This window comes from Chiloscyllium plagiosum, unplaced genomic scaffold (genome assembly GCF_037043375.1).
Source record: "Chiloscyllium plagiosum isolate Xiang-an unplaced genomic scaffold, Cpla_swu_hap1 HiC_scaffold_27, whole genome shotgun sequence".
NCBI classification, from domain to species: Eukaryota; Metazoa; Chordata; class Chondrichthyes; order Orectolobiformes; family Hemiscylliidae; genus Chiloscyllium; species Chiloscyllium plagiosum.
In genome coordinates this window covers 41706619-41734267 of record NW_028270165.1, presented here as the reverse complement: position 1 = coordinate 41734267, position 27649 = coordinate 41706619, and the positions used below count along the sequence as shown (strand labels likewise).

Here is a 27649-nt window from a genome sequence, read left to right as displayed (position 1 = left end):
TGCGCCAGGAAGGCGGCGGTGTCCAGTGACGGGTGTCTGCCCCGGGCCGCACGGCGCCATTTTCCTAACGGTCACCCTCCCGCCGCTTCCCCGCTCGAGCGACTTCTCCTCCCAACCGCCTCCGCCCCCGCGTGACGTCTGCACGGGGGGATGGGCGGGGCCGGGGGAGCCTCACCGTCACCAAGCAACAGCCACCTCGCGCTACAACTGCTCATTCACAAAAACAAACACTCCTGTCTCGCTCTGCAGCTGCAGGGGGGACACTGCCACGTTTCCAGGAGCCCTGTCTACATTGGGAAAGCTCACGGCTCAATTTAAACAGATATTCCTACATCTAACGGAACGGTGTAATATCTAAAGGGGGCAATCTGTATTTTAAAGGGACATGGACATTTTAACGGGTATTTCTGCAAATAAAGAGATGTAAATGGACGAGATTATATTTCAAAAGGGATGTGGGCTCATTCAAAGGGATATCTTAATATGTAAAGTGACGCAGTTATATCTAAATGAATCTACATTTCGAAGAAACGTTGCCCTATTTGTAAGCAGAAGAACCCCTTTAAGAGACATACTGATATCTAAAGGGGTAAATATACACTATCCAGGAGCAAGATTGCGCTGAGAGGAACATAACACATTTAAAGCGCTGAGCTACATGTAAAGGGGCATTTTTATATTTAAAAAGGTACATTGAAATCTAAAGAGACATTGTACATAATTAAAAATACATGGTAATATTTAGAAAGCATGACCGTATTGGAAACAGTGCAGTCATTTTTTTAAAAAGGGGGTTGGAATGGCCGTGAGATGGTTTAATTTTTAAGAAAATAAGCAGGTTAATTCTGATCCAGTAAAAGCAGTATCCAGTCTCATCTGAGCGCGGAACCAACTCAACTGACTGAACAAGCGAAATAACTTTTCTCTCTGCTCTTTAGATGTGACAACCTCTCCCTCTCTCTGTTGATGCAACAGGATTACCAGAGCTGGAAGTACCACTCTCGGAATATAATTGCTGATTGACAGTTTACTTGAACTGTTTAACATAAGGATTTAAAAGCTGCTCGCCCGATCTCGCACAAAGCACTAAAACAAACTGTTCACCCGTGCCTGTGCAGAGGAGAAATTTCACTTGGAATAGATCACAAAATAAGAACTGTTACCAGTCCCGCAACTCATGTGTTTCCCATGGACAATGTTAAACATCACACAACACCAGGTTATAATCCAACAGGTTTGTTTGGAAGCACTAGCTTTCGGAGCGTCGCTCCTTCATCAGGTGGTTGTGGAGAATGAGATCATGATCACAATTTATATCCAAAGGAGTCTAGCATCATGGAAAGGTGACACATCAAACAATTTAAGATTAAGTCTTTCACCTTTAGAATAGGTTTCTGCTCTTTGGTATGTTAATCCCAGAACTTGTTTTTTGTTACCTTCTCAAGAATGCTACTCAAATGCAGAGCTTTTCTAACAGTAAGTGTGAATTCTGTCTGCACCCGAATGTTGAGTCAGGACTGACATTGTTCTTAGAGAAAAACTCTACATTTAAATGACATTTTTGAGAAGGTAATTTATAGATTAGGGTGTAGAGGTTAGTGTGGATTGGCTGTGCTAAATTACCCTTAGTGACCAGGCATGTGAAAATTAGGGTGGATTGGCCATTGGATGGATTTGGGCGAGATGCTCTTTGGAGGGCTAATGTAAAATAGATGGGCTGAATGGCCTGCTTCCACATTGTTGGGATTCTATGACTCCCTCCACAAAGGAACATTTTATCTGCATCTATCCTGTCAAGCCCCTTTCAGAATTCTACTGGTTTCAATAAGACCACTTCAATAAGATCACTCAATCAGGATTCCCAAACTAAGCTTGTCCCACTTGCCTGCGTTTGGCCCATGTCCCTCTCAACCTTTGTATTCATGTACTCATCCAAATGTCATTTAAAATTTGTAACTTCATCTGCATCTACCACATCCTCATCCAAGTTCATTCCACGTGTAAACCACCCTCTGTCAAAACGTTGCCGCTCAGGTTCCTTTTAAATCTCTCTCCTCTCACTTTAAAAGAAATATACCCCCTAGTCTTGAGCTCCCCTACGCTAAGGAAGAGCTTTTTGGTGTTCACCTTACCTCCACTCCTCATGATTTTATCAATCTCAATGATGTCACCCCTCAATTTCCTGTGCTCCAGTGAATAAAGTCCCAGCCTCTCCTTAGAACTCAAACCCTCCTGTCTTGGCAACAACCTGGTAAATCTTTACTGAACCCTCTCTATTAGAATTCTCCCTATTACAGGGACACTAGAAGCATACTCAGTACTCTGAAAGTGGCCTCACCAACATCCTGTACAACCTCAACATGATGTCCCAACCCCTCTACTCAATGGTGTGAACAATGAAGGCAAGTGTGCTAAATGCCTTCTTGACCACCCTGTCTAGCAGCGATGCAACTTTCAAAGAACTGTGTACGTGAACCCCACCATATCTCTCTTTTACAGCACGTCACAGGGCCCTACCATTATCTGTACAAGTCCTGCCCTTCCTTGTTTTAGCAAAACGGAAGCCCTTGCTTTTATTAATACCTCACTCATACACACGCTTTCTCTCAGACACCCACACATACACCCCCCAACACACTCACAGGCACATGCTCCATCACACTCTCACTTTACCAAGCAAGCACACACTCTTATGTGCACTCTCATGCACAAACTCACATGCACGCATTCACACATCACTTTGTGGGCAAACTTGTATTGGCAGAATTATGTTTGCAGATACATTCTACTTTGCTCAAAAAGTGCACAAACTGCAGTTAGTCAATCCGTGTAATATTTTATAAATTCCTACTCTGGAATGAGAACCAGTCTGATTCAAGATTGGGTTACTGACAGACTCGAACCTCACACCTTTAATGCATTGTCTGGGCTGAGGTGTCACTTTTTTAAAAAAAAAAACCTTAAGTCATCTCGAGAATGTGAATTAATAGTAGTTCTGGGATTCACAGATTAATGAACTGAAACCTGCAACTCATTCTAAAAGGTGAAAGACTTAACAGCAATCTTGGTTTGTTCAATATGTCATTTCAGTTGCATGACACTGTGATCTTTTGCTATAAAATCTGAGTCTTATGATCCTGCTCCACAGTTACATGATGAAGGAGCAGCGCTCCAAAACCTCATACTTCCAAATAAACCTGCTCCACAGTTACATGATGAAGGAGCAGCGCTCCAAAACCTCATACTTCCAAATAAATATAACCTGATGTTGTGTGATTTTAACTTTCTCCAGCCCAGTACAACATCGGCTCCTCCACATCATTTCTAGTGAACACAGCCCACACCACCCGATGCTGCCAGGAAACCTTACAACGCCGATTAAACGACACACTCTGCACTCCTGAAAAATTGACAATTTCTCACGATACTGGCTGCTCATTCACTGATCCATCTGATACACGACATTGGAAGCTTAGTGCAGGAGGCTGAAATAAATTAGTAGCTTTAAAACAAAAACCTCTCAGAGCTCAAAGCCTTTCATGAGAGTCTGAGCTCGGCGTTAAGTTCACTTAACCTTTATTGTGACCCAACTTTGTTACAGCTTCAAATCCCCCTCAGCAAAAAAGCAGAGAAAAAGTAGCTGCTTTTTAAACAGCTCAAGGTCAAAGCACACTCACTCACGCCTACACCCCCACCCCACCTCACTGTCTTTACTATTGATCAGCACCGAGATGTCGCTTTCTAATTGGATCCTTGGTACCTGTAACCCGGAGGAAGTGTTGCCTCACTCAGCAATTTCAACCCATACCCTGTATAGCGCCATCTGCCGCAACGGGATTCAAACCCGGGAGTCCCGGGAACTGGGTTGATGGTCCAGTGAATAATGGCATTCAGCCGTCGCTCCTTCAATCCCCCTGCGATAGTCCGTGAACTCGCTGGTGCCTCCGGAGGTTGGAGGAGCGGGTGAAGACCTTCCCACACTCGGGGCAGGGGAATGGCCTCTCGCCGGTGTGGACCCGCTGGTGGGTCAGCCTGTCGGAGGAATTGCTGAAAGTCTTCCTGCACTCAATGCAGCAGAAGGGCCGCTCCCTGGTGTGGGCCCGCTGGTGCGTCAGCAGAGAGGAGGAATCGCTGAAGGCCTTCCCGCACTCGGGCACCTGAATGGCCTCTCCCCCGTGTGGACCCGCTGGTGCCTCAGCAGAGAGGAGGAATGTCTGAAGCCCTCCCCACAGACAGGGCAGGGGAACGGCTTCTGCCTGGTGTGACTACGCCGATGAATCTCCAGGGAAGATGGGAAACGGAAGCCTTTCCCACAGTCACCACACTTCCATGATTTCTCCAAGAGGTGGGATTCCTCAGGTTTCTCTATGGCCGAAGTGTGGAGCCACTTTCTACTGTGAATTCCTCTTTCCAGGCCGTATGGCTGTTTTAGGCTCCACACTCAGTGCGCTGCAATGGTCGGGTCTCTCATCCAGTCCCACTGATGCTGAAAACGTACTCAAACACGAACCAAAAAGCTTTACTCCTTCTCACAGAATCATAGTTGAAAACCGTTGTGGTCCCGATGGATTGAGTGACTGTAGACATTGACGTCAAAGTGAGGACTGCAGACACTGGAGAGTCAGTGTTGAAAAGTGCAGCGCTGGAAAAGCACAGCAGGTGAGGCTGCATCTGAGGAGCAGGAGAGTCAACGTTTCGGGCATAAGACCATCATCTGTTGATTTTGAAACTTCCGTCTTCAGATTTTCAAATACAGTAGCGGCTCAACTTACGAACTTAATCCGTTCCAGGACCTGGTTCGCGAATTGATTCAACTTTTCCCATTGTTTGGATAGCATAAGAATGCTTGGACGGCTGTTCATAGCACACGCACCAAAGACGAACTGAATGAGATCATTCGGGGCCCGATGAGCTTTTGTGTTCAACAAGCGCGAAGCAAAGCAGAACAATGAAACCACGTGGTCGCACATGGGCTTTTTGCGTTCGTACCTTGAATTTCGTATGTACGTTGAAGCAAAATTCTACGTACAATCCTGTTCGTAAACCGGTTTGTATATGAATGGGGTCGTTCGTATGTCGAGGTGCTACTGTACTCTGTATAAAGAAATTACAAAGGTCATCACTGTCAGTGCAGGGTAGAAATTCTGAACAAGGAATTCTACTTTCTGTGGAATATTCTTTTCTTTTATTATTCCACAAAATTGAAAGCACCATCCCACTCTCTCTCCCCCTCTGTTCTCACTCCGCTCTAACTGATTCCTCCTGAGGGTGCTGATTCAGGATCTTATGGAGCAGAAAAGCAAAAACATCAAGACTGCCATCTCTCTGAACTTTGAATATCTCCGCCTGAAAAGCTAATCTCTTTCACAACACTGGGATACTGCTGAGAGTGAGCAGGTCTGATTTTGGAAAGCAAAAAGAAAGTGTCAATTCAGGGTGAACCTGCCACGCAGCTTCTTTAGAAACAACCAGACACAAAACGGTTAACGTCCCCGGGAGGGTTGGAGCAAAATGAGACGTCAAGGCATTAACATTGACAGTAGAGAGAAAATGAACTACTCACGTGGCAAACGTTAGTGCAACGCCAGAGTCATAGAGATATATAGCACAGAAACAGACCCTTCTGTCCAACACAACTGTACTGACCAGATATCCTAAATCAATCTCGTCCCATTTGCTGGCATATGGCCCATAGCTGGGGTCATCTCCACCCCCTGTCCTGAGACCTTGATGCCTCCAAGCTGACCCTCAAAGGTTCAGTTTATCCCTCCATTCTTTCCCAGGTGTCTTTTGTAGGTTTTGAAAATTTTCCCAATCCTCTGAGTATAGGATTTGGGAAGTTATGTTGTAGCTGTACAGGGCATTGGTTAGGCCACGTTTGGAATATTGTGTGCAATTTTGGTTTTCTTACTATCGGTAAGACATTGTGAAACTTGAAAGGGTTCAGAAAAATTTACAAGGATGTTGCCAGGGTTGGAGGATTTGATCTATAGGGAGGCTAGGGCTGTTTTCCCTGGAGCGTTGGAGGCTAAGGAGTAGAGGTTTACAAAATCATGAAGTGCATGGATAGGATAAATAGCCAAGGTCTTTTCCCTGCGGTGGGGGTCCAGAACTAGAGGCCATAGGTTTAGGGTGAGAGGGGAAAGATACAAAAGAGATTTTAGGGTCAATTTTTTCACACAGAGGGTGGTACATGTTTGGAATGAGCTGCCAGAGGAAGTGGTGGAGGTTAGTACAATTGCAATATTTAAAAGGCATCTGGATGGGAAGGGTTTCGAGGGATACGGGCTAGGTGCTGACAGGTGGGACCAGATTGGGTTGGGATATCTGGTCGGCATGGATGAGTTGGACCAAAGGGTCTGTTTCCATGCTGTACATCTCTATGACTAGTTGGACTAAAGGGTCTGTTTTTGTGCTGTATGACTCTGGAACTGTTCTATACTGGTCTTAAAACTATGTTCTTGCCTTCCCCCACAATCATCCACTTCTTTGTTGTTCAAAAATCGGATGAACTCAGCCTTGAATATATTCAATGACACCCTAACTGCAGGAAGACACCCCCACTTCTGAACTCAATTCCTCTTGCTAATATAACGCTTGCCTTGCTGATTGCCTGCTGCACCAGTCTGACAACTGGCAGTGACTGGAGGAGGAGGACACTGAGGCCTCTGCCCATCCACACATCAGTCTCGATGAAGGGCTCGTGCCCGAAACGTCAACTCTCCTGCTCCTCAGATGCTACCTCACCTACCGTGCTCTTCCAGTGCCACAATCTTTGACCCTGATCTCCAGCATCTGCAGTTCTCACTTTCTCCACATCCAAATACATCTCCATTTAAACAATGCACCTCCTTTCTGTTTTTCTTTGCCACAGCCAAGGCTATAACTTCATATTGTGGTACTGCATTTGCCCTGTGTTTGCTGATTGTGGTCCTCTCTATATCAGGGAGAGCCAGCGCAAACTTGTGAAAGGTTCACTGAGCATCACAGCTGGGTCCACAGAGCTGACCAGACCTCCCAGTCACCACTCATTTCAATTCCCCTTCCCACCCCCTTTCTGACATGACCATCTTTGGCCTCCTCCATTGCCACAACGAACCTAACTGCAAATTGGAGGGACCACACCTCATCTTCCAGGCAGCCTACAGCCCGAAGGACTCAACGTTGAGTTTTCCAATTTCAAAAAACCTCCCTCCTCGTTCCCTGCCACCAACCAGATTCATTCCTCCCATTGACCAACCAGGTCATACCCTCTACCTGTCTTGACCTATCCCCACTTCACTCCCACCCCCTTTATCTGCAGCTTCTACACCCAGCCCCAGCCCCGAGGAAGGGTTACACCCGAAACGTCGTCTTCTCCATCTCCTGCCTGTCTATTTTGCAAATTGAGACACAGACCTGGACCAACGTTTCCGGAGTCTGTCCCTCCCGGATTCACTCTCTTTTCTTTCAGTTGCTGCAAGTCAACAACTGAATCCCAGAATGAAAAAGAAATGGAATGGGAGCAAGAGAGTGCCATACTCACATATCTGGGACACAGGAAGGAATTTGCAGTCTGGGTAAAGCTCAATCTTGACTCAGACAGAGAGGATCAGGAGTCGCAGCTTGAGAGGTTCATGGTCCAACTTCCGCATTCAGACAATGGGCTGGCTCTGATTGTTAGGAGGACCAGTCTTCTTCCAGTCCTCCAATCCTGCCTATTGGTCAATCAAAAGACGGTCTCGTGCCTTTTTTTTGCGCACGGTGATGAGCATGCTCAGTGTTTTGCTGACACTGGCCAGCATGCGCACTGCGTTGCTGACACCGGCAAACATGCGCAGTATGCTCTACGGGGATGTTGGTGTTACTGACAGATTTTAAGTGTCCAAATGCCAACGGGAAAAAAGATAGGGCCACAATTTTTTTCCTATGGCTCGATATTTTATTCCTTTTGCATTTCTTCTGGCTGCTCAATTTTTGTATGTCTTTTGCTCTTGTTGTGTGGGCAAGGCGCCGAGACCAGACTGGAGGGCATAGATTTAGGGTGAGGGGGGAAAGATTTCTGAGGGTCCTTAGGGGCAACCTTTTCGCACAGAGGGTGGTATGTTTATGGAATGAGCTGCCAGAGGAAGTGGTACAGTTACATTATTTAAAATGCATCTGGATGGGGTTAAGAATACGAAAGATTCAGAGGGGTAAGGGGTGAAATGCTGGCAAATGGGTCACTAAATTAATTTAGGACATCTGGTCAGCGTGGACCGAAGGGTTTGTTTCTGTGCTCTCCAACACTGAGTCTATTTTTAGATAGTATGGAAAATAAAGAGCATTAAAGCATGGAGACCACTGCCAATTTGTTGCAAAGGATAGTGGAAAGCTCTTACTCTAATTAGCAGAGTAAGGTTGAGGCTGAAAGGTCACCATGGCAAGATGAGATAACAGTCAGTAAAGTTAGACTCACCTACTAAATATAATTGACAGGATTGGGACAATAAATATTTGGGACATGATATTAAATATCTAATTAATAATTAGTAGAGTCAGCCTGCTTGAGACTATTGATAATAAATATCTAATCATGACATTGGGAAAATATTAAGTAGGGTCTGGAATGCAAGACCATTGTTGCAAAAGCTGGCACTAAATCTCTAACTGTGACATTAGAATAACATTAAGTAGAATGTAGGAAAAACTATAAGGGCACAACTAAAGAGATAATGGGAACTAACATCGCAGGTTTATTGTGTAGCTAGCGTGAGGTACTTTTGATTAATATAGTTGGATATGCTGACAAGCTAAAAAACACACTGCTGAGCTGGAGATAGTGCTGCCCCCTCTGTTCAGGAGTAAACGCTGGAAAGGTGATATTGTTCATCGGGAAGAGGATGGTCTCCGGCTTCACTCTGATATCTATCAGCTAGTAAATGTGGCAGAACGATGGAATTTAATCTCCAGGCAGTTTGGGAAATTTATTAATGGAAGGAAGGAAGTAATAAATAGTAGATCCCGACAGAGTGCTGAGAAACAAAGGGTCCTTGCTGTCCAAGTTCAGAGATCCCCGAAGGTATCAGTACAGGTAATACAGGGGATGAGGAAGGCATAGATTTGTACTTTTTCACACAGAGGGTGGTGCGTGTGTGCAATGAGCTGCGAGAGGAAGTGGTGGAGGCTGACACAAATATAATTTTTAAAAGGCAGCTGGATGGGTATGTGAATGGGTAGGGTTTAGAGGGATATGGGCCAAGTGCTGGTAAATAGGATAGATTAATTTCAGATATCTAGTGAGCATGGATGAGATGGACTGTTTCTGTGCTGTACAGCTCTATGGCCATCCACTTCATTTTGAAATGTTTTCACGACCACTTGGAATACCCTGTTAGGGTTCAGAGTGTGCCAGGTCCTGACACCTCCTTCCTCACTCTGGATCAGTGGTGCTGGAAGAGCACAGCAATTCAGACAGCATCCGAAAAGCTTCGAAATCGACGTGCCCTTTTTATTCCTGATGAAGGGCTTTTGCCCGAATCGTCGATTTCGAAGCTTTTCGGATGCTGCCTGAATTGCTGTGCTCTTCCAGCACCACTGATCCAGAATCTGGTTTCCAGCATCTGCAGTCATTGTTTTTACCTCGTTGATTTTAACCCTACTGCGAATCCTCTTGCAAGGATGCCTGCCTTGAAGAAGTTTTCCTCCTCTCTCTACAAGAATCTCAGGGAGTCTCTCTCCCACTGCAACTCCCAGGTCATTTCCTCTGCCCTGAAGCTCTTCAACCATGTCCTGAAACAAACCCGCTACCACAGCCACGTTTGCTTCCTCAATGCCTGTCTCCGTAACCACCTCATCCCACACGGACTCGGGACCACCTTTAAACCAGCAGAGTTCGGACCCGAACAGGACAAACAGTACAGACTACAGATTCAAAAACACCAGCAACAGTTCTCCTTCAAGATCCTCCGCTCCACACTTGCAGCAATGCGCCAGCACCTAACCTCTCTACAGTCAGCCCTGCCTCAGCTGAGGGCCACACTCTCTCAGAATTGCAAAGGACCCACTCTATACTACATCCTCAGGAGAATCCATACTCTCAACAAACAGTATTTCAATTCCATCTCAAACATCAAAAACTGTAAGTACAACAAACTTTTATCTACCCACCTCCATAACCAGCGCTCCTCAAACATTCCAGAAGATTCCCCTGGCCTCGGAAACACCATTAGCCATGCGGCTGATGCAGCTACCACCCCCACACTGATTGATGATGTCACTTCTGCCCCCATCATGGCCACTCCCACAGCCACTTCCGGCCCTCACATCATCGCCGATGCCACACGCTCAGTGACTTCCGCCACCCCTACTGCCGTGTCTGCCACCACTTCCGCCCCCACCAGCGCCACTCACCTGCATTCTGCTGACACGCCCCCCACAGACCCCACTGTCACTATCCCCACCCCCCCAGAACCCCGAGGGGAACACTACCCCTGCTCATGACTCTACCCCCATTCCCCCCACCATCACACCCACTCCAGGTACTGGCTCCGACCCCACTCCCAGCTCTACACTCACACCAGCTCCCAGCTCCCAGCCCTGCCGAGTTTTCACCATCCCTCCAGACCTCCCCCTCACTGAGGACGAACGATCAGTCCTCAGCAAAGGACTCACCTTCGTCCCCCTCCGTCCACGCATCAATGAATTTAATACACGCCGTGACATCGAACAATTCTTCCGTTGCCTCCGCCTCCGAGCTTACTTCCACAGTCATGATTCCCGCCCATCTTCCGAGGACCCCTTCGCCCACCTCCAACACACTGCATTCACCTGGACACCCCGTGCTGGCCTATTACCTGCCCTCGACCTCTTCATTTCCAACTGCCGCCGGGACATTAACCACCTCAACCTGTCGACCCCCCTCCCCCACTCCAACCTCTCACCCTCACAACGCGCAGCCCTCCAATCCCTCTGCTCCAATCCTGACCTCACCATCAAGCCAGCGGACAAAGGGGGCGCAGTGGTAGTCTGGCGCACTGACCTCTACATCGCTGAACCCAAACGCCAACTCGAGGATATCTCTTCCTACCGCCCCCTTGACCATGACCCCACCCCCATCACCAAACCATCATCTCCCAGACCATACAGAACCTCATCAAATCAGGAGATCTCCCACCCACAGCTTCCAACCTCATAGTCCGGGAACCCCGCACTGCCCGGTTCTACCTCCTTCCCAAGATCCACAAGCCTGACCACCCTGGCTGACCCATTGCCTCAGCATGCTCCTGCCCCACTGAACTCATCTCTACCTACCTCGACACTGACCTATCCCCCCTAGTCTAGGAACTCCCCACATACGTTCGAGACACCACCCACGCCCTCCACCTCCTCCAAGACTTCCGTTTCCCCGGCCCCCAACGCCTCGTCTTTACCATGGATATCCAATGCCTCTACACCTCCATCCGCCATGACCAGAGCCTCCAAGCCCTCCGTTTGTTCCTCTCCAGACGTTCCCAACAGTACCCCTCCACCGACACTCTCATTCGTTTGGCCGAACTGGTCCTCACCCTTAACAATTTCTCCTTTGAATCCTCCCACATCCTCCAGACCAAAGGGGTAGCCATGGGCACACGTATGGGCCCCAGCTATGCCTGTCTCTTTGTTGGCTACGTAGAGCAGTTGATCTTCCGTAATTACACCGGCACCACTCTCCATCTCTTCCTCCGCTACATTGATGACTGCATTGGCGCCACCTCGTGCTCCCGCGAGGAGGTTGAGCAATTCATCAACTTCACCAACACATTCCACCCTGACCTTAAATTTACCTGGACCATCTCTGACACCTCCCTCCCCTTCCTGGACCTCTCCATCTCCATCAGTGACGACCGACTTGACACTGACAATTTCTACAAACCCACCGACTCCCACAGCTACCTGGATTACACCTCTTCCCACCCTACCTCTTGCAAAAATGCCATCCCGTATTCCCAATTCCTCCGCCTCTGCCGTTTCTGCTCCCAGGAGGAGCAGTTCCACCATAGAACACACCAGATGGCCTCCTTCTTTAGAGACCGCAATTTCCCTTCCCACATGGTTAAAGATGTCCTCCAACGCATCTCGTCCACATCCCGCACCTCCGCCCTCAGACCCAACCCCTCCAACCGCAACAAGGACAGAACGCCCCTGGTGCGTTCCACCCTACCAACCTTCGCATAAACCAAATCATCCGCCGACATTTCCGCCAGCTCCAAACAGACCCCACCACCAGGGATATATTTCCCTCCCCACCCCTCTCCGCCTTCCGCAAAGACCGTTCCCTCCGTGACTACCTGGTCAGGTCCACGCCCCCCCTACGACCCACCCTCCCATCCTGGCACTTTCCCCTGCCACCGCAGGAACTGTAAAACCTGTGCCCACACCTCCTCCCTCACCTCCATCCAAGGCCCTAAAGGATCCTTCCACATCCATTAATGTTTTACCTGCACATCCACTCATATCATTTATTGTATCCGTTGCTCCCGATGCGGTCTCCTCTACATTGGGGAGACTGGGCGCCTCCTAGCAGAGCGCTTTAGGGAACATCTCCGAGACACCCGCACCAATCAACCAAACCGCCCCGTGGCTCAACATTTCAACTCCCCCTCCCACTCTGCCGAGGATATGGAGGTGCTGGGCCTCCTCCACCGCCGCTCCCTCACCACCAGACGCATGGAAGAAGAACGCCTCATCTTCCACCTCGGAACACTTCAACCCCAGGGCATCAATGTGAATTTCAACAGCTTCCTCATTATTCCTTCCCCCACCTCATCCTAGTTTCTAACCTCCAACAACACGATCCCCTTGACTTGTCCAGACTTGTCCGACCTGCCCAGCTCCTTTTCCACCTATCCACTCCACCCTCTCCTCCCTGACCTATCACCTTCATCTCCTCCCCCACTGACCTATTGTACTCTATGGTACTCTATCCCCACCGCCACCCTCCTCTAGCTTATCTCTCCACGCTTCAGGCTCTCTGCCTTTATTCCTCATGGAGGGCTTTTGCCCGAAACGTCGATTTCGAAGCTTTTCGGATGCTGCCTGAATTGCTGTGCTCTTCCAGCACCACTGATCCAGAATCTGGTTTCCAGCATCTGCAGTCATTGTTTTTATCTCCTTCCTCACGTCTCCTGTGCATTTTAAATCAATAATACCAGTTGTATGTTACTGAGTTAGTACACAGACACATACAATATAATCAGAATTTCTATTCGGTACAGACAGTGATGACTTGTTTCAACTTTGCTAACAGGGTATCAGAAGGGGAGGATCTGCAGACAGAAATCTTGGAAGAAATTCCATAACAAGATTTGACAGAGTCACTCAATATCATGGGGGGGGGGGGGGGGGGTGGTTGAGTCTGGAAAGAGAAATCCATTCGTCCTGCTTCAAAAGGTACTGGACATCAGTGTGAGCAGAGGAGCACTCAGAGAGGAACACACCAGTGAACTGAGCTTTAACTGGTTACACAGAATGAGTGTGTGTGTCCCAGTGAGCTGACAATGGGAAGGAGCTTTAACCAGTTACACAGACTGAGAGGGGGCTGGGGCATTTATTTTACCCTGGAACATCAGAGCCTGTGGGGTGACCTTAGAGAGGTTTATAAAATCATGAGGGGCATAGATAGGGCAAATAGCCTAGGTCTTTTTCCCCAGGGTTGGGAGTCAAAAACTAGAAGGCATAGGTTTAAGGTGAGAAGGGAAAGATTTAAAAGGGGCCTAAGGGACAACTTTTCATGCAGAGGGTTATGCATGTATGGAATGAACTGCCAGAGGAAATGGTGGAGGTGGGTACAATTGCAACGTTTAAGAGGCATTTGAATGGGTATATGAATAGGAAGGGTTTGAAGGGAAATGGGCTGGATGCTGGCAGGTGGGATTAGATTAGGTTGAGATATCTGGTCAGCATGGGCGGGTTGGACCTAAGGAATTATTTCCATGCTGTATATCTCTAGACTAGCACTCGGAGTGTGGCTCCTTCGTCAGGTGATTTTGGAGAATAAAATCATAAGGCACAGAATGGATGGAAAAACATTACAGTGCACTGAAATGATATATTGAAAAACCCTGGATTGTTAAGTATTTTATCTTTTAGTATGGGCTGCTCATATCATTCATTTGTAAATCCCAGAATTTCCTGAAAGACATTTTCTTGAGATAACTCAAGGTTTTATAAGGAAAGGTGACATCTCAGCTCTGATAATGCATTAAAGGTGTGAAATCAGGGTCTGTCTGTATCACAATCTTGAGTCAGACTGGTTGTATTTCCAAAGTGGAATTTACAAAATATTACATGGATTGAACAGCCTGCAGGTTGTGTATATTTTGAGAAAAATAGAATGTTTCTGCAAAAATAATCCTGCAAATACAAATTCACCCCCATGGATGTATATGTGTGTGAATGAGACAGAGGAAAGTCTATTTCGTGCTGTATATCCCGATGTCTACTTGATAACAGATGCTTTAATTCTGCTGGTGTAAATATTGTTGTAAATCATAGTTGGGTATGAATAGTTAGATGTTAGGGTGAGAGAATGCCTCAAGTTGGGCACTGTAAGAATCGTGGGAGAGCCCTATTTTGGTTTACTTCCTCATGAACAAACGTTAAGCACGAGCATTTATTTATTTCTAATTTTGTTCTGTTTTTCTTGTTTGATTCCCGGCTAGGATTACATTCTGTGTCTGGATGGTTGACAGGCTGGGGGATTGTGGCTTGGGTCTTGATTGAATGTTTTATTGTTCCAGAAGGTGTAGGGGTGGGGGGGTCAAAGCTTCAGCAGAAATCCAGCAGAGCAGAACAGACCAATATCTTACTCTGTGGGTACAGGGACATCAGAGGACAGAGAAATCAGGACCTGAAATCCAAGCTGACACCAGACTTCCCTGTGATTAGTGCTTTGATGAGCAGCATCAACCCTCCACCTTCACCGTGCTTCCCATTTGACTATCACCTCGATATTCAGGATCCAATCCTTGTCATCCTGAAGCCATGCCTCTGTAAGGAGTCTCAGATCATAATTATTCTCTTCAATGTGTGCAGTCAATTTTGTTACAATGCACCACACATTCAGAAACATCGTTTTTAGTTTCAAGTTTTGTGATCTTCGGAATCCAGTTTTGATTGTTGGTACATTTACTCACCTTGTCCCTTTCTGTCGTCCTTTGATGGTCATTTTCCACATCACTACACTATTTTTTTTTCCTTTTTTTTTCTTTTTTTCTTTTTCTTTTTTCAAAGTGCACCAATCTTTATTCAAATTCCACCACCAGGAAGATAGGAAAACACCCGGGTGGCCAGTGACAAACACTGCCCTTCACATCAAGGGACAGTGCTGTGTGATCAAAACAGTGAAGGGGAGGGTAGGGACTAAATCAAAATAGAGTTGGAGGGAGAAATGATGCACTCCACTTCCTGCGGCGCCCACCTCTCCCTGAACAACTCCAGGGTGTTGGTCGACGCCGCGTGCTCCTTCTCCAAGGACACCCGGGCTCTAACATATCCACATCACTACATTGCTCACCGGCCTTGATTTGGATTGGCCATGCTAAATTGCCCATAATGTCCAGGCATGTGAAGGTTAGCTGGGTTAGCCATGGGAAATGCAGGGTTATAGTTTCATAGTAAAAGAAGTAGGAGTGGGCCATTTGGCCCATCAAACCTGCTCCACCATTCATTATGATCATGGCTGATATATCCGTCGTCTGAGATCCTCCTCCCTGCATTGTCCCAACTACCCTTCATTCCCATACCATGCAAATACCCATCCAACTATGTTTTGAATATACTTAATAAAGATGCCTCTACTGCTTCCTTGGGCAGAGAATTCCATAGATTGACTACTCTCCAGGAAAAGCAGTTCCGCCTCATCTCCGTCCTAAATCTACTCCCTTCAACTTGAGGCCTGGTCTCATCCACCAGCAGAAATCACTGGATAGGGTAGGGCTTCATCCCCACAGTGCAATGAATTCCCACTTTCCACCAAACTCTCAGATGTACTCACTCACTCGGTTGCTGTCTCACAAACCAAAGACTTCATTGTAACTTATTTTGCTCCCAGTAAGGGCACAACATCTTGGAAAGCTGCTCTGAAAGTCCAACCACACTTCTGCATTCACCGAACACAATTCGAGTGTTACAGCTCGGAAACAGACCGTCTGGCCCAACTTGTCCGTGCTGACCAAATATCCTAAATTAACCTTGTCTCATTTGCCCACATATGGCCCATATCCCTCTAAACTCTTCCTATTCATGTACCCATCAAAATGGGTTTTAAATGTTGTACCTGTTCCAGCCTCCACCACGTCCTCTGGCAGTTCGTTCCATAGATGCACCACCGTGTGTGTGAAAAGGTTGCCCCTCATGTCCCTTTCCCCACTCACCTACCCTGGGGAAAAGACCTTGGGTATTGACTCTCCCTGCCCCTTATCAAGGTTAACGCTCAGCATCCGATGTACAGAAAGTGAGACCTGCAGATGCTGGAATCAAAGTCTAAAAGTGTGGGGCTGAAAAAGCACAGTAGGACAGGCAGCATCTGAAGACGAGGAGAGTTGACATTCTAGGCCCGAGCCCTTCATCAGGAATGATGCATGGATGTACAAAGGGGCCTCAGTGTTCTTCTACACCAGTCATCAGACAGATGCAGTAAGCAATCAGCAAGGCAAGTGGTATATTTGGAAGATGAACTGGGATTAGAAGTGGGGATGTCTTCCTGCATTTTGGGGCCCATTGAATATATTCAAGGTTGAGTTCATCTGTTTTTTGAACAACAGAGTGCGGATTTTTATGTTGTGTAGATGAAGTGGGTTTTTTTGTTGAGAGTAGTTTATGTATTGGATGCAGGTACAGTAGCTGTGAGAGGCCCTTGCGAAGTGTTGTTTCTGCAAAAATCACAAGACTGAGTCACGGCGGGGGGATATGTTAAGTTAGATATGCTTGCAAGCAGTTACAAGTAGCTGCATCTTGCTTCTGCAAAAATCACAAGGCAGAATTGTGAGGATATATTCCAAGAAATAACTAACTAAAGGAGGTGGATTAGTGGTGCTGGAAGAACACAGCATTCAGGAAGCATCCAAGGAGCCCTCTGGTTTCCAGCATCTGCAGGACTTGTTTTTACCTGACTAAAGGAGGTGGTCGACTGGTAGAATCAAATGTATTAACATGACCGTAGCAATGGTCACGCATTCCAAATAAGACGCTGTGTTGCATCAGCAAAAGTAATAAGACCCAGCTATCGGTGGGGTGGTTGCACGCCACAGATAGATGTGGTAAAACGATTAGATTAGCAGAAGTAAGAAGGGAGTCTGGAACAAACTCAATCTTCATTTAGAGAGAAAGCAGCAACATCCGAAGCTCGTGTTCCAGCTTCTGGATTTAGACAATAGGAAGGCTCTGATTGGCAGGAGGACCAGTCACCTTCCGGTCCTCCAGCACTCCTGATTGGCCCACCAAAAGAAAGTCGCGAGGCACTTGCGTGCAGTGAGGGGCATGCGCAGTTTCATTCAGACGGCGAGCACGCGCAGTCTGTTCTCTGGCGATGAGGCTGTTACTGACAGAATTTAAGTGTCCAAATGCCAAGAGAAGTAAAAAAGGGGAGCTGCATAATTTTTTTCCCGCTGTGATATTTACCTTTCCTACACGCCCCATGACTTTATAAATCGAAATAAGGTCACCCGACAACTTGTGGTCGTCGATAGGGCGACCAGAACTGTACTCAGTCCTCTCCACGTGGTCTCACCAATATCCTGTACAACCACAACGTGATGTCCCAACTCCTGCACTGAACGGTGTGAACAATGAAGGAAAGTGTGCTAAACGCCTCTTTCACAACCCTGTCTACCAATGATGCAACTTCCAAAGAACTATGTCCCCGATTTGGAGATGCCGGTGTTGGACTGGGGTGTATGAAGTTAAATTCACACCACACCAGGTGATACTGCAACAGGCTCATTTGCAAACATTAGCTTTTGGAGCGCTGCTCCTTCATCAGGTGGTTGTGTCTTATGATCCTGCTCCACAAACACCCCATGAAGGAGCAGCGCTCCGAAAGCTTGTGCTTCCAGATAAACCAGTTGGACGATAACGTGTCATTGAGAGATTTTTAACTTTATGTACCAGAACCCCTCCACGCCGCCCCGCCCCCCATGAATCTGTTCTAGAACACGATGCAGGGCCCTACCATTAACTGTACAAGTCCTGCCCTTCCTTGTTTTAGCAAAATGCAACCCCTTGCCTTTGTCTGTCACTGGCTCAGACACCACACACCCTAACACTTACACCATATCACAGGCTTATACTCCATCTCCCACACACACTTCATTAGCATATATGCACAAACTCGCATGCGCGCACACACACTCTCATGCACACACAGTCACACATAAATCTATGGGGTGAATTTGCATTTGCAGAATTATATTTGCAGATATATTCAATTTTGATCAAAAAGCACACAAACTGCATGTAATATTTTATAAATTCCTACTTTGGTTAATAGAACCAATCTGATTCAAGATTGGGATACAGACTCGAACCTCACACCTTTTATGCAGTATCTGAGCTGAGACGTCACCTATTTTTATAAAACCTTAAACCATCTCGAGAAGGTGAATTAAAAGTAGTTCTGGGGTTTACATATTAATGAACTGAAACCTGCAACCCATGGTAAAAGATGAAAGACTAATCCGCAATCTAGATTTGTTCAATATCTTATCAGTTGCATGACACCGTCAGCTTTTGCTATAAATTCTGTGTCTTATGATTCTGCTCCACAGCTACCTGATGAAGGAGCAGCGCTCCAAAAGCCAGTGCTTCCAAATAAACCAGAAGGAAGATAATCTGGTGTTGTGTGATTTTTAACTTTATCCACCCCACCAGTCCAACATCGGCACCTCCACATCATTTCCAGTCGACACAGCCCACACCTCCCAGTGCTGCCAGGAAACTGTCCAATGACAATGGAATGATGTAGTTCCCGCACTCCTGAAAAATTCATAATTTCTAACAATACTGGCTACTCATTCACTGCTGCAACCAATACACAACATTGGAAACATAGTACAGGAGACTGTCAGAAATGAGCACAACAGGTCAGGCAGCATCTGAGGAGCAGGAAAATCAACATTGCCTGAAAAATGTAGATTTTCCTGCTCCTTGGATGCTGCCTGACCTGCTGTGCATTGCCAGCACCACTCTAATCTTGACTCTGATCTCCAGCATCAGCAGTTCTCACTTTCACCTGTAAGAAATGAGCAGTTTTAAAACAAAAACCTGGTTGCAATTCAAAGCTTTCAATGAGAGTCTGAACTTGGCGTGAAGTTCAGGTAATCTTTATTGCGACCCAACTTTGTTACAGCTTCAGAATCTCCCAGCAGAAAGGCATAGAAAAAGTAGCAATGTTTTAAAAACAGCTCACAGTCAAAGTGCACACACTCCCTCCAAACCCTCACTTTCTTCATTATCGGTCACCACCAAGTTGCCCTTTGTAATTGGATCCTTGGTACACCCTTAACCTGGAGAAATTATTGCCTCACTCAGCATTTTCAACCCGTATCCTGTATCCAAGTAAGTTGGATAGACAGTGCAGAGTCAATCATACTGCTGTGGATCTGGAGTCACGTGTCGGCCAGATCAGGTAAAGGATGCAGCTGGGACGACTGAGTGAATCCTCTCCCTAAAAAAGAACTGCGTGAATCAGGTGGGAGTTTTCTTCCACCCCCACCCCACCGACAATGGTTTTACCGTTAGATTCTGAACTCCAGATTTCTGACTAAATTCCAATTCCAACATCTGCTGCAGTGGGAATCGAACCCGGGAGTCCCCGGAATCAGATTGATAGTCCAGTCGATAATGGCACTTGGCCGTCATTCCTTCAATCCCCCTGCGATGGCACATGAACTCGCTGGTGGCTCCGCAGGTAGGAGGAGCGGGTGAAGGCCTTCCCGCACTCGGGGCAGCGAAAGGGCCTCTCCCCCGTGTGGACCCGCTGGTGCCTCAGCAGGTTAGAGGAATTGCTGAAGGCCTTCCCGCACTCGTGGCATGGGAACGGCCTCTCCCCTGTGTGGACCCGCCGGTGGGTCAGCAGGTTAGTGGAATGTCTGAAGGCCTTCCCACACTCGGGGCAGCTGAAGGGCCTCTCCCCGGTGTGGACCCGCCAGTGGGTCAACAAGTGAGAAGAATACCTGAAGGCCTTCCCACACTCTGTGCAAGGGAACAGCCTCTTCCCAGTGTGGACCTGCTGGTGGCCTAGCAGGTTAGAAGAATTGGTGAAGGCCTTCCCGCACTCAGGGCAGCTGAAGGGCCTCTCCCCGGTGTGGACCTGCTGGTGCCTCAGCAGGGTGGAGGAATTACTGAAGGCCTTCCCGCATTCAGGGCAGCTGAAGGGCCTCTCCCCAGTGTGGACCTGCTGGTGCCTCAGCAGGTGGGAGGAATTACTGAAGGCCTTCCCACACTCGGGGCAGCTGAAGGGTCTCTCCCCTGTGTGGACCCACTGGTGGCTCCGCAGGTGGGAGGAATTGCTGAAGGCCTTCCCACATTCAGGGCAGCTGAAGGGCCTCTCCCCCGTGTGGACCCGCTGGTGGGTCAGCAAGTGGGAGGAATTCCTGAAGGCCTTCCCGCACTCGAGGCAGCTGAAGGGCCTCTCCCCTGTGTGGACCCGCCGGTGGGTCAGCAGGTGGGAGGAATTGGTGAAGGCCTTCCCACACTCGAGGCAGCTGAAGGGCCTCTCCCCCGTGTGGACTCGCCGGTGGGTCTGGAGGTTGGAGGCATTGGTAAAGGCCTTCCCACACTCAGGGCAGCTAAAGGGCCTCTCCCCTGTGTGGACTCGCTGGTGGGTCTGGAGGTTGGAGGCCTGGGAAAAGGCCTTCCCACACTTGTGGCAGCTGAAGGGCCTCTCCCCCATGTGGACCCGCTGGTGGGTGTGGAGGTTGGTGGAATCGCTGAAGCCCTTCCCACAGACAGGGCAGGGGAATCGCCTCTCCCCAGTGTGGCTGTGCCGATGAGTCTCCAGAGCAGACGGGAAACTGAAGCCTTTTTTGCAGTCGCCACACTTCCACGGTTTCTCCACGGGGCGGGATTCTTCTGGTTTCTCCATGGCTGGAGCTTCAGCCACACACAAACGTGTGCAGAGCCTATTCCCCACTGTGAATTCCTCTTTCCAGGCCATATAACTGCTTCAGGCTCCACACTCAGTGCACTGCAATGGTAGGGTCTCTCATCCAGTCCCACTGATGCTGAAAACGTACTCAAACAGGAACCAAAACGCTTTGCTCCTTCTCACAGAATCATAGTTGAAAACCGTTGCAATCCCGATGGATTGAGTGACTGTCAAAGTGAGGACTGCAGACACTGGAGAGTCAGAAAGTGTGGCGCTGGAAAAGCACAGCAGGTCAGGCAGCATCTGAGGAGCAGGAGAGTCAACATTTTGGGCATAAGGCCTTCATCTGTTGATTTTGAAACTTCCATCTTCAGATCTTCAAATGCTCTGTAAAAAGAGATTACAAAAGCCATCACTGTCAGTGCAGGGTAGAAATTCTGAACAAGGAATTCTACTTTCTGTGGAATATTCTTTTCTTTTGTTATTCCACAAAATTGAAAGCACCATCCCACTCTCCCTTCCCCTCTGTTCTCACTCCACTCTAACTAATTCCCTGAAGGTGCTGATTCAGAATCTTAAAGGGGCAGAAAAGCAAAAACGTCAAGACTGACATCTCTCTGCATTTTGGATAACTCCACAACACTGGGATACAGTTGACAGTGAGCAGGTCTGATTCTGGGAAGCAAACATAAGTGTGTCAATTCATGGGGTAACCTGCAATGCAGCTATTTGTGGAACAAAATGGTTAACGTCCCCAGGAAGGTGGGAGCAAATTGAGACATCAAGACATTAACACCGACACACGTCAGTGAAACTCTTCTGCTCCCAGTCAGGGCAAAACATCTTTGAAAGCTGCTCTGAAAGCCCAGTCTTCACAACCACACTTCTGCTTTCACCAAAGATAATTAGAGTCATACAGCACGGAAACAGACCCTTTGGCCCAACTTGTCCGAGCTGACCAGATATCCTACATTAATCTAGCCACATTTGCCATCACTTGGCCCCTATAAGGGCCGGTTGCTGACAGCTGGGACTAAATTGGGTTGGCTATCTGTTCGGCAAGAATGAGTTGGACCAAAGGATCTGTTTCCGTGCTGTACATCTCTATGACTCCAGTCGCATTTGCCATCACTTGGCCCCGATCCACTGAACCCTTCGTATTCATACACCCATCCAAGTGCCTTTTAACTGCTGGAATTGTACCAGAACCCACCACCTCATCTGGCAGCTCATTCCATAACTGCACCACCCTCTCCATCAAAAAAGTTTCCCCTAAGATCTCTTTTACATCTCTCCACCCCGGCCTTACCGGAAACCTCTTACCCTCTCGTTCTGGACTCCCCCATCTGAAAGAAAAGACCTTGATTATTGACCCTATCCATGCCCCTCAGGATTCTATAAAATGTCTGTAATGTCACCCTTCAGACTTTGGGGAAAACAGCCCCACCCCATCCTTCCATCCCTCCTCGTCCAGGTAATTAAGACACATACCTGAGTTTGCAGAATCTGCTCCCTCCCTGGATTCACTCCAGCTGCTACAAGTGAACAGATTTCCACCCCTCCCCTCTCTCGCCTTCCCAGGATGAACAATTCCTCCAGAGGGAGGGAGTTTCACTCTGAAACTGACAGGGCCACTTCCGCGCATTGTGACGCCATCAATGGGTCGGGGGTGGGGGAGGGTATGGGAGACGGGGCAAGAGAAAGGGGCGGGACGAGATGCGGGGCTCGGCCAGAAGCGCGACCCCGCACTCCGCCTGTGCTGCCCTGCACAGTTTGCAAAAATTCCTTCCCTTCAGAGAATCCCCAGTGTAGAAGCAGGCCACTCGGCGCAACGAGTCCACACCGACCCTCCAAAGGGTAACTCACCCTCAACCATTCCCCTAGCCTTTTTGCTCAAAACTGTTCGAAATGGGGTAAAGTGTTGTTTTTGCAGATGTAGAAAAAGCATACAGAAAAGGGGTACAGCAAGAGAACTATTAACCCTGCAGGTATTTAGGGACTTTTCAGTGTATAATTGTGGTTAATTAAATGCTAACATTGGTGTGTAATTACTATAACAAAAAATTATTTTTGTAAAATTATGCTTTCAGCAAAAAGCTGAGATAACTGAAATGCTTGAGCTACACAAAACGATACAAGTTAATGAAATGTCCGAGGATGGAATGTACCAGCAGAATTGATACAAAATGTGAAACCAGATCTTGACAAAATAAATGTATGTGTCAGCATTTACAGAAAGGATGGTTGCCAACCTGGGGAAGGGGGAAGTAATAAGGGTGGAGCGCAGCTGGGCAGTGGTCTGGTACAGTAAGAGAGATTGGGTAATTAGGAGTCTGGAGACATGCCCTCACTCAGCTCAAAGGGTATAACTGTACACTAACCTGAGTGCTAATTTGCTCATTTGCTTCTGCATTTGATGCCCTTTCGTGCAAGATCGTAGAATAAATTGTCTTGTTTCCAGTTTTGGTGGTCTCGTCTAAATTTTATTAAACTTGTTTCTAAAAGATTTGGGGGCGTGTTCCGGAATCCCAAGCTCCGGTCGCTCGGCATTCTTGGAGAAACGGAGAAGGTGCACCTCGCTGATTTCGGCGATCTCTAGTTTCCCCTTGTTGCCGAGGCAGCTCTGGGCGAGCGACTTCCGGACTGGGAGACCCTGGAGACAGGACGGGCAGACGCGATGCAGCGGGGTCGGTCGGGTAACTCTTGTGCACAAGACCCGGGTAAGAAAAAGGTCTTAAATAAGTATTATCTGGGTGACTGGGGTCGGCAGCGGGTTTTGTTTTGTTGTCAGTCTTTGCCACGAGCGAGGCGCACTATGACACGGCGGTTTGGTCGGGTAACTCTTATGGACGTAAGACCCACATTCGCGGGCGGCCGGGATTTGCAGCATTACTTGCTGTTTCGCCGCGGTGCGAAGGGCAGTAAGACGTGGTGGTTCAGTCAGGTTACTCTTGTGTACATAAGACCCGGATAAAGGTAAATTTCGGGCGACCTCGATCGACAACGTATTTTGCTGTCTGGTATTGCCGCGGGACGGGGTGCGCATTCGACCAAGAAACATATGTGCACAGACCAAGGTATGAAAATTGACCTTGAAGTATTACCTTGGTGGTCGGTTCCGTACGAGAAGTACGGGGGGAATTGGCAACTTAAAAAAATAGAGAATAAAGGTCTTTAATTGGCTAGGTTAATCTAACAAATAAGGTGTCTAACTGATTCGATCACCCAGCCTTAGACCGGTTATTAAGAAGGGAAACCCCCACGCGGAGATTAGGACCCTGAAGTGGGTGTGGAAGAAGGTAACACCGAACTTCAGAGAGGTTAATTGAAATTATATATAGAAAACGGCCGAGTATTAAAATGGGAAATAAGAATAGCAATTTAGATGTGGAAGGGGACATGAGAGGGACGTTCGAGGACCACATCCCAATGGACAGTCCTTTAGGAAAAATGTTAAGAGATTGGAAGTACAATCCTCGGACGGGAGGAAAGGATAAAAAACAAAAAGATTAAATGTCAATGAAAAACAGCCTTACAGTCAGGAGGAATCAGATCATGCTTCGTATCAGAAGGGCTAGTAGCTGAAGGGCTACTGAGGGTGCACTTTGTAACTAACTTATGGCAGACGCCCAGAAAAATATTCAAAAGCTAGAGGAGTCGTTGCGGGAAACTCAAAGTGTCTGTGAGACATGGTGTCTATGTGTGTGTGTGTGTGTGTGTGTGTGAGAGAGAGAAAAGAACTGTTCAGCTAGTAGAAAGTTTAACCCTTTGTGATTCAGTGTGAATGCACATTTGTTTGTTGGTGATTGAATGTTCCCTGGAGCTTGAGATCCGGGACTGTTTTGAGTCTGATTTCTGTTATGGAAATTTTAACATGATTTATTGGCAGGATTCCTTCATACATTCTCAGTGACCTGTCTTATTGATTCATGATTAATTTAAAACATGACTGCATTAATTCATTGTTAATGAAAGAATGGAAAACTACATTACTGGCCAGTGTGTATGCAGGCAGTGGTAGCAATACCCTTATTGGTAGAGGAGAGTCGGAAACTTACTTTTAGGGGAGCCTTAGTAGTCAGCACCCCACATCAGGTACGGTCAGGAGAAGAAAGGGGCATGATTAGAAGAGCTGCTCTGAGGGAATGGAAAAGAGACATCCGGTGGGTGAGGGAGTGATACCAGCCAAAAACAAATTCCCCAATGTGGACCCACATTGGAAGGGTATGGATGAACATGATAGAGGAAAAATGAGGGACTTATGAGAAATGGTCATTTTGGGTATTCAAGAAGCAGCACCTAAATCTCAGAAGTTTTTTAAAGCTTTTGAAGTAAGACAGGAAAAGGAGGAAGCCCTGTCATCCTTTTTACAGAGATTAAAATAAGCCACTAGAAAATATTCGGGAATGAATCCCGATGATCCGGTAGCACAGGGACTTTTAAAGGTCCAATTTGTGACTAAATCATGGCCGGACATAGAAAAGAAATTACAGAAATTAGAAGGCTGGAGTGAAAAACAGATAGATGATCTGTTATATGAGGCACAGAAAGTGTATGTGAAAAGGGAAGAGGAGAAACAAAAACAAAAACAAAAAGCTAAAATAATGGTTGCAGCAGTTGAAGAAATTACGATAGACAATGTCCAAGATTAGGACGACAAAGAGAAGCGGTATCATTGATGATTTTTGATGAAGATTAGGGGAGTCAGGGGTTCCCTCCTCCTGTGACCCACCGGGAACCCTTGATAAATTTAAAGGTTGGACCTGAAGGAGAGGAAACAGTGCTTTTAGTGGATACGGGAGCAACACGATCATCCCTAAGCTTTAGACCTAGCGGTGTTAAATTAACTAACAAAGGTCTCAAGGTTTCTGGAGTAAAAGGCAAAGAATTCTTAAATCAGAATGCAGGACAATGGCTCACAGACTCTAGGATCTTGAAATATGAGACAATCTTAATAGAACAGAATGACCTTGTGTTAGTCACAGACAGTTGCTTGAATCCAGCTGCATTTCTGTGGCGGAGAGAGGGGGGTAGCCCCTGGAAATCCAGAACATGACTGTCTTGATATTACTGAATATCAGACTAAAGTGCGAATGAACTTAAGAGACGTACCGTTGCATGCGGGAGCTCGGTTGTTTATCGATGGGTCCTCCCGGCTGATTGAGGGTAAAAAGCACAATGAATATTTTTTGAGTGGGAGCAGCGGCCGAGTTGAGGTGAACCCGGGAGACTACAGCTAAGGTAAGAGTTTTTTTCAAAATTACTTACCTGTAGCGGGCATCGGTGTTTTGTTTTCTCTCTCCTTCACAGAAAGAGCGGGAGCAGCAGAGGAAGTGACGGCAAGCAGAGGGGCAGCCGGGAAGGAGAACTGAGTATAAATACTCACTGTTTCACCACCAACGGTCATTTGAGTGGGAGCAGCGGCCGAGTTGAGGTGAACCCGGGAGACTACAGCTAAGGTAAGAGTTTTTTTCAAAATTACTTACCTGTAGCGGGCATCGGTGTTTTGTTTTCTCTCTCCTTCACAGAAAGAGCGGGAGCAGCAGAGGAAGTGACGGCAAGCAGAGGGGCAGCCGGGAAGGAGAACTGAGTATAAATACTCACTGTTTCACCACCAACGGTCATTTGAGTGGGAGCAGCGGCCGAGTTGAGGTGAACCCGGGAGACTACAGCTAAGGTAAGAGTTTTTTTCAAAATTACTTACCTGTAGCGGGCATCGGTGTTTTGTTTTCTCTCTCCTTCACAGAAAGAGCGGGAGCAGCAGAGGAAGTGACGGCAAGCAGAGGGGCAGCCGGGAAGGAGAACTGAGTATAAATACTCACTGTTTCACCACCAACGGTCATTTGAGTGGGAGCAGCGGCCGAGTTGAGGTGAACCCGGGAGACTACAGCTAAGGTAAGAGTTTTTTTCAAAATTACTTACCTGTAGCGGGCATCGGTGTTTTGTTTTCTCTCTCCTTCACAGAAAGAGCGGGAGCAGCAGAGGAAGTGACGGCAAGCAGAGGGGCAGCCGAGACCCGGAAGCAGTTAGTGTAAGCTTAGCTGGGTTAGTTTTTTCCCCCTTTAAAAGCGTGAAGGAGAGGAACCCGAGGCACTACACGGGTAGTGCCTCCCACCCGCCCTCCTCCTCTAACCTAATAATATCTGTTGTGGCAAGCAGGTAAGTGCTGAATTTTGCTTGTATTATTTAGACACAGTTTTTGTTTAAACAGTTAGCTTTAGAGGGATGGCAGTGAAGGCAGTGCAATGTTCCTCCTGCAACATGTATGAGGTGAGGGATGCCATCGACGTCCCTGCCGATTACACTTGCAGGAAGTGCACCCATCTCCAGCTCCTCCAAGACCGTGTTAGGGAACTGGAGCTGGAGTTGGATGAACTTCGGATCATTCGGGAGGCAGAGGGGGTCATAGATCAGAGTTATAGGGAAGTAGTAACTCCAAAGATGGCAGATAGATGGGTTACAGTGAGGGGGACTGGGAGGAAGCAGCCAGTGCAGGGACCTCCTGCGGCCATTCCCCTCAAGAACAAGTATACCGTTTTGGATACTTGTGGGGGGGATGACTTA

The 27649-nt window shown here is 47.4% G+C and overlaps 1 protein-coding gene across 1 annotated transcript; it reads right to left on the bottom strand.

Moving 5' to 3' along the window:
- Positions 1-19819: 19819 nt before the first annotated feature.
- On the bottom strand, positions 19820-26241 carry LOC148143754 (uncharacterized). The gene is made up of 2 exons (XM_087974475.1): positions 26198-26241; positions 19820-21472 (listed from the first exon to the last, which is right to left on the bottom strand). The coding sequence occupies exon 2, from the start codon at positions 21152-21154 to the stop codon at positions 19862-19864; it is 1293 nt and encodes a 430-aa protein (XP_087830601.1). The 5' UTR covers positions 21155-21472; positions 26198-26241; the 3' UTR covers positions 19820-19861.
- Between the last annotated feature and the right edge of the window lie 1408 nt (positions 26242-27649).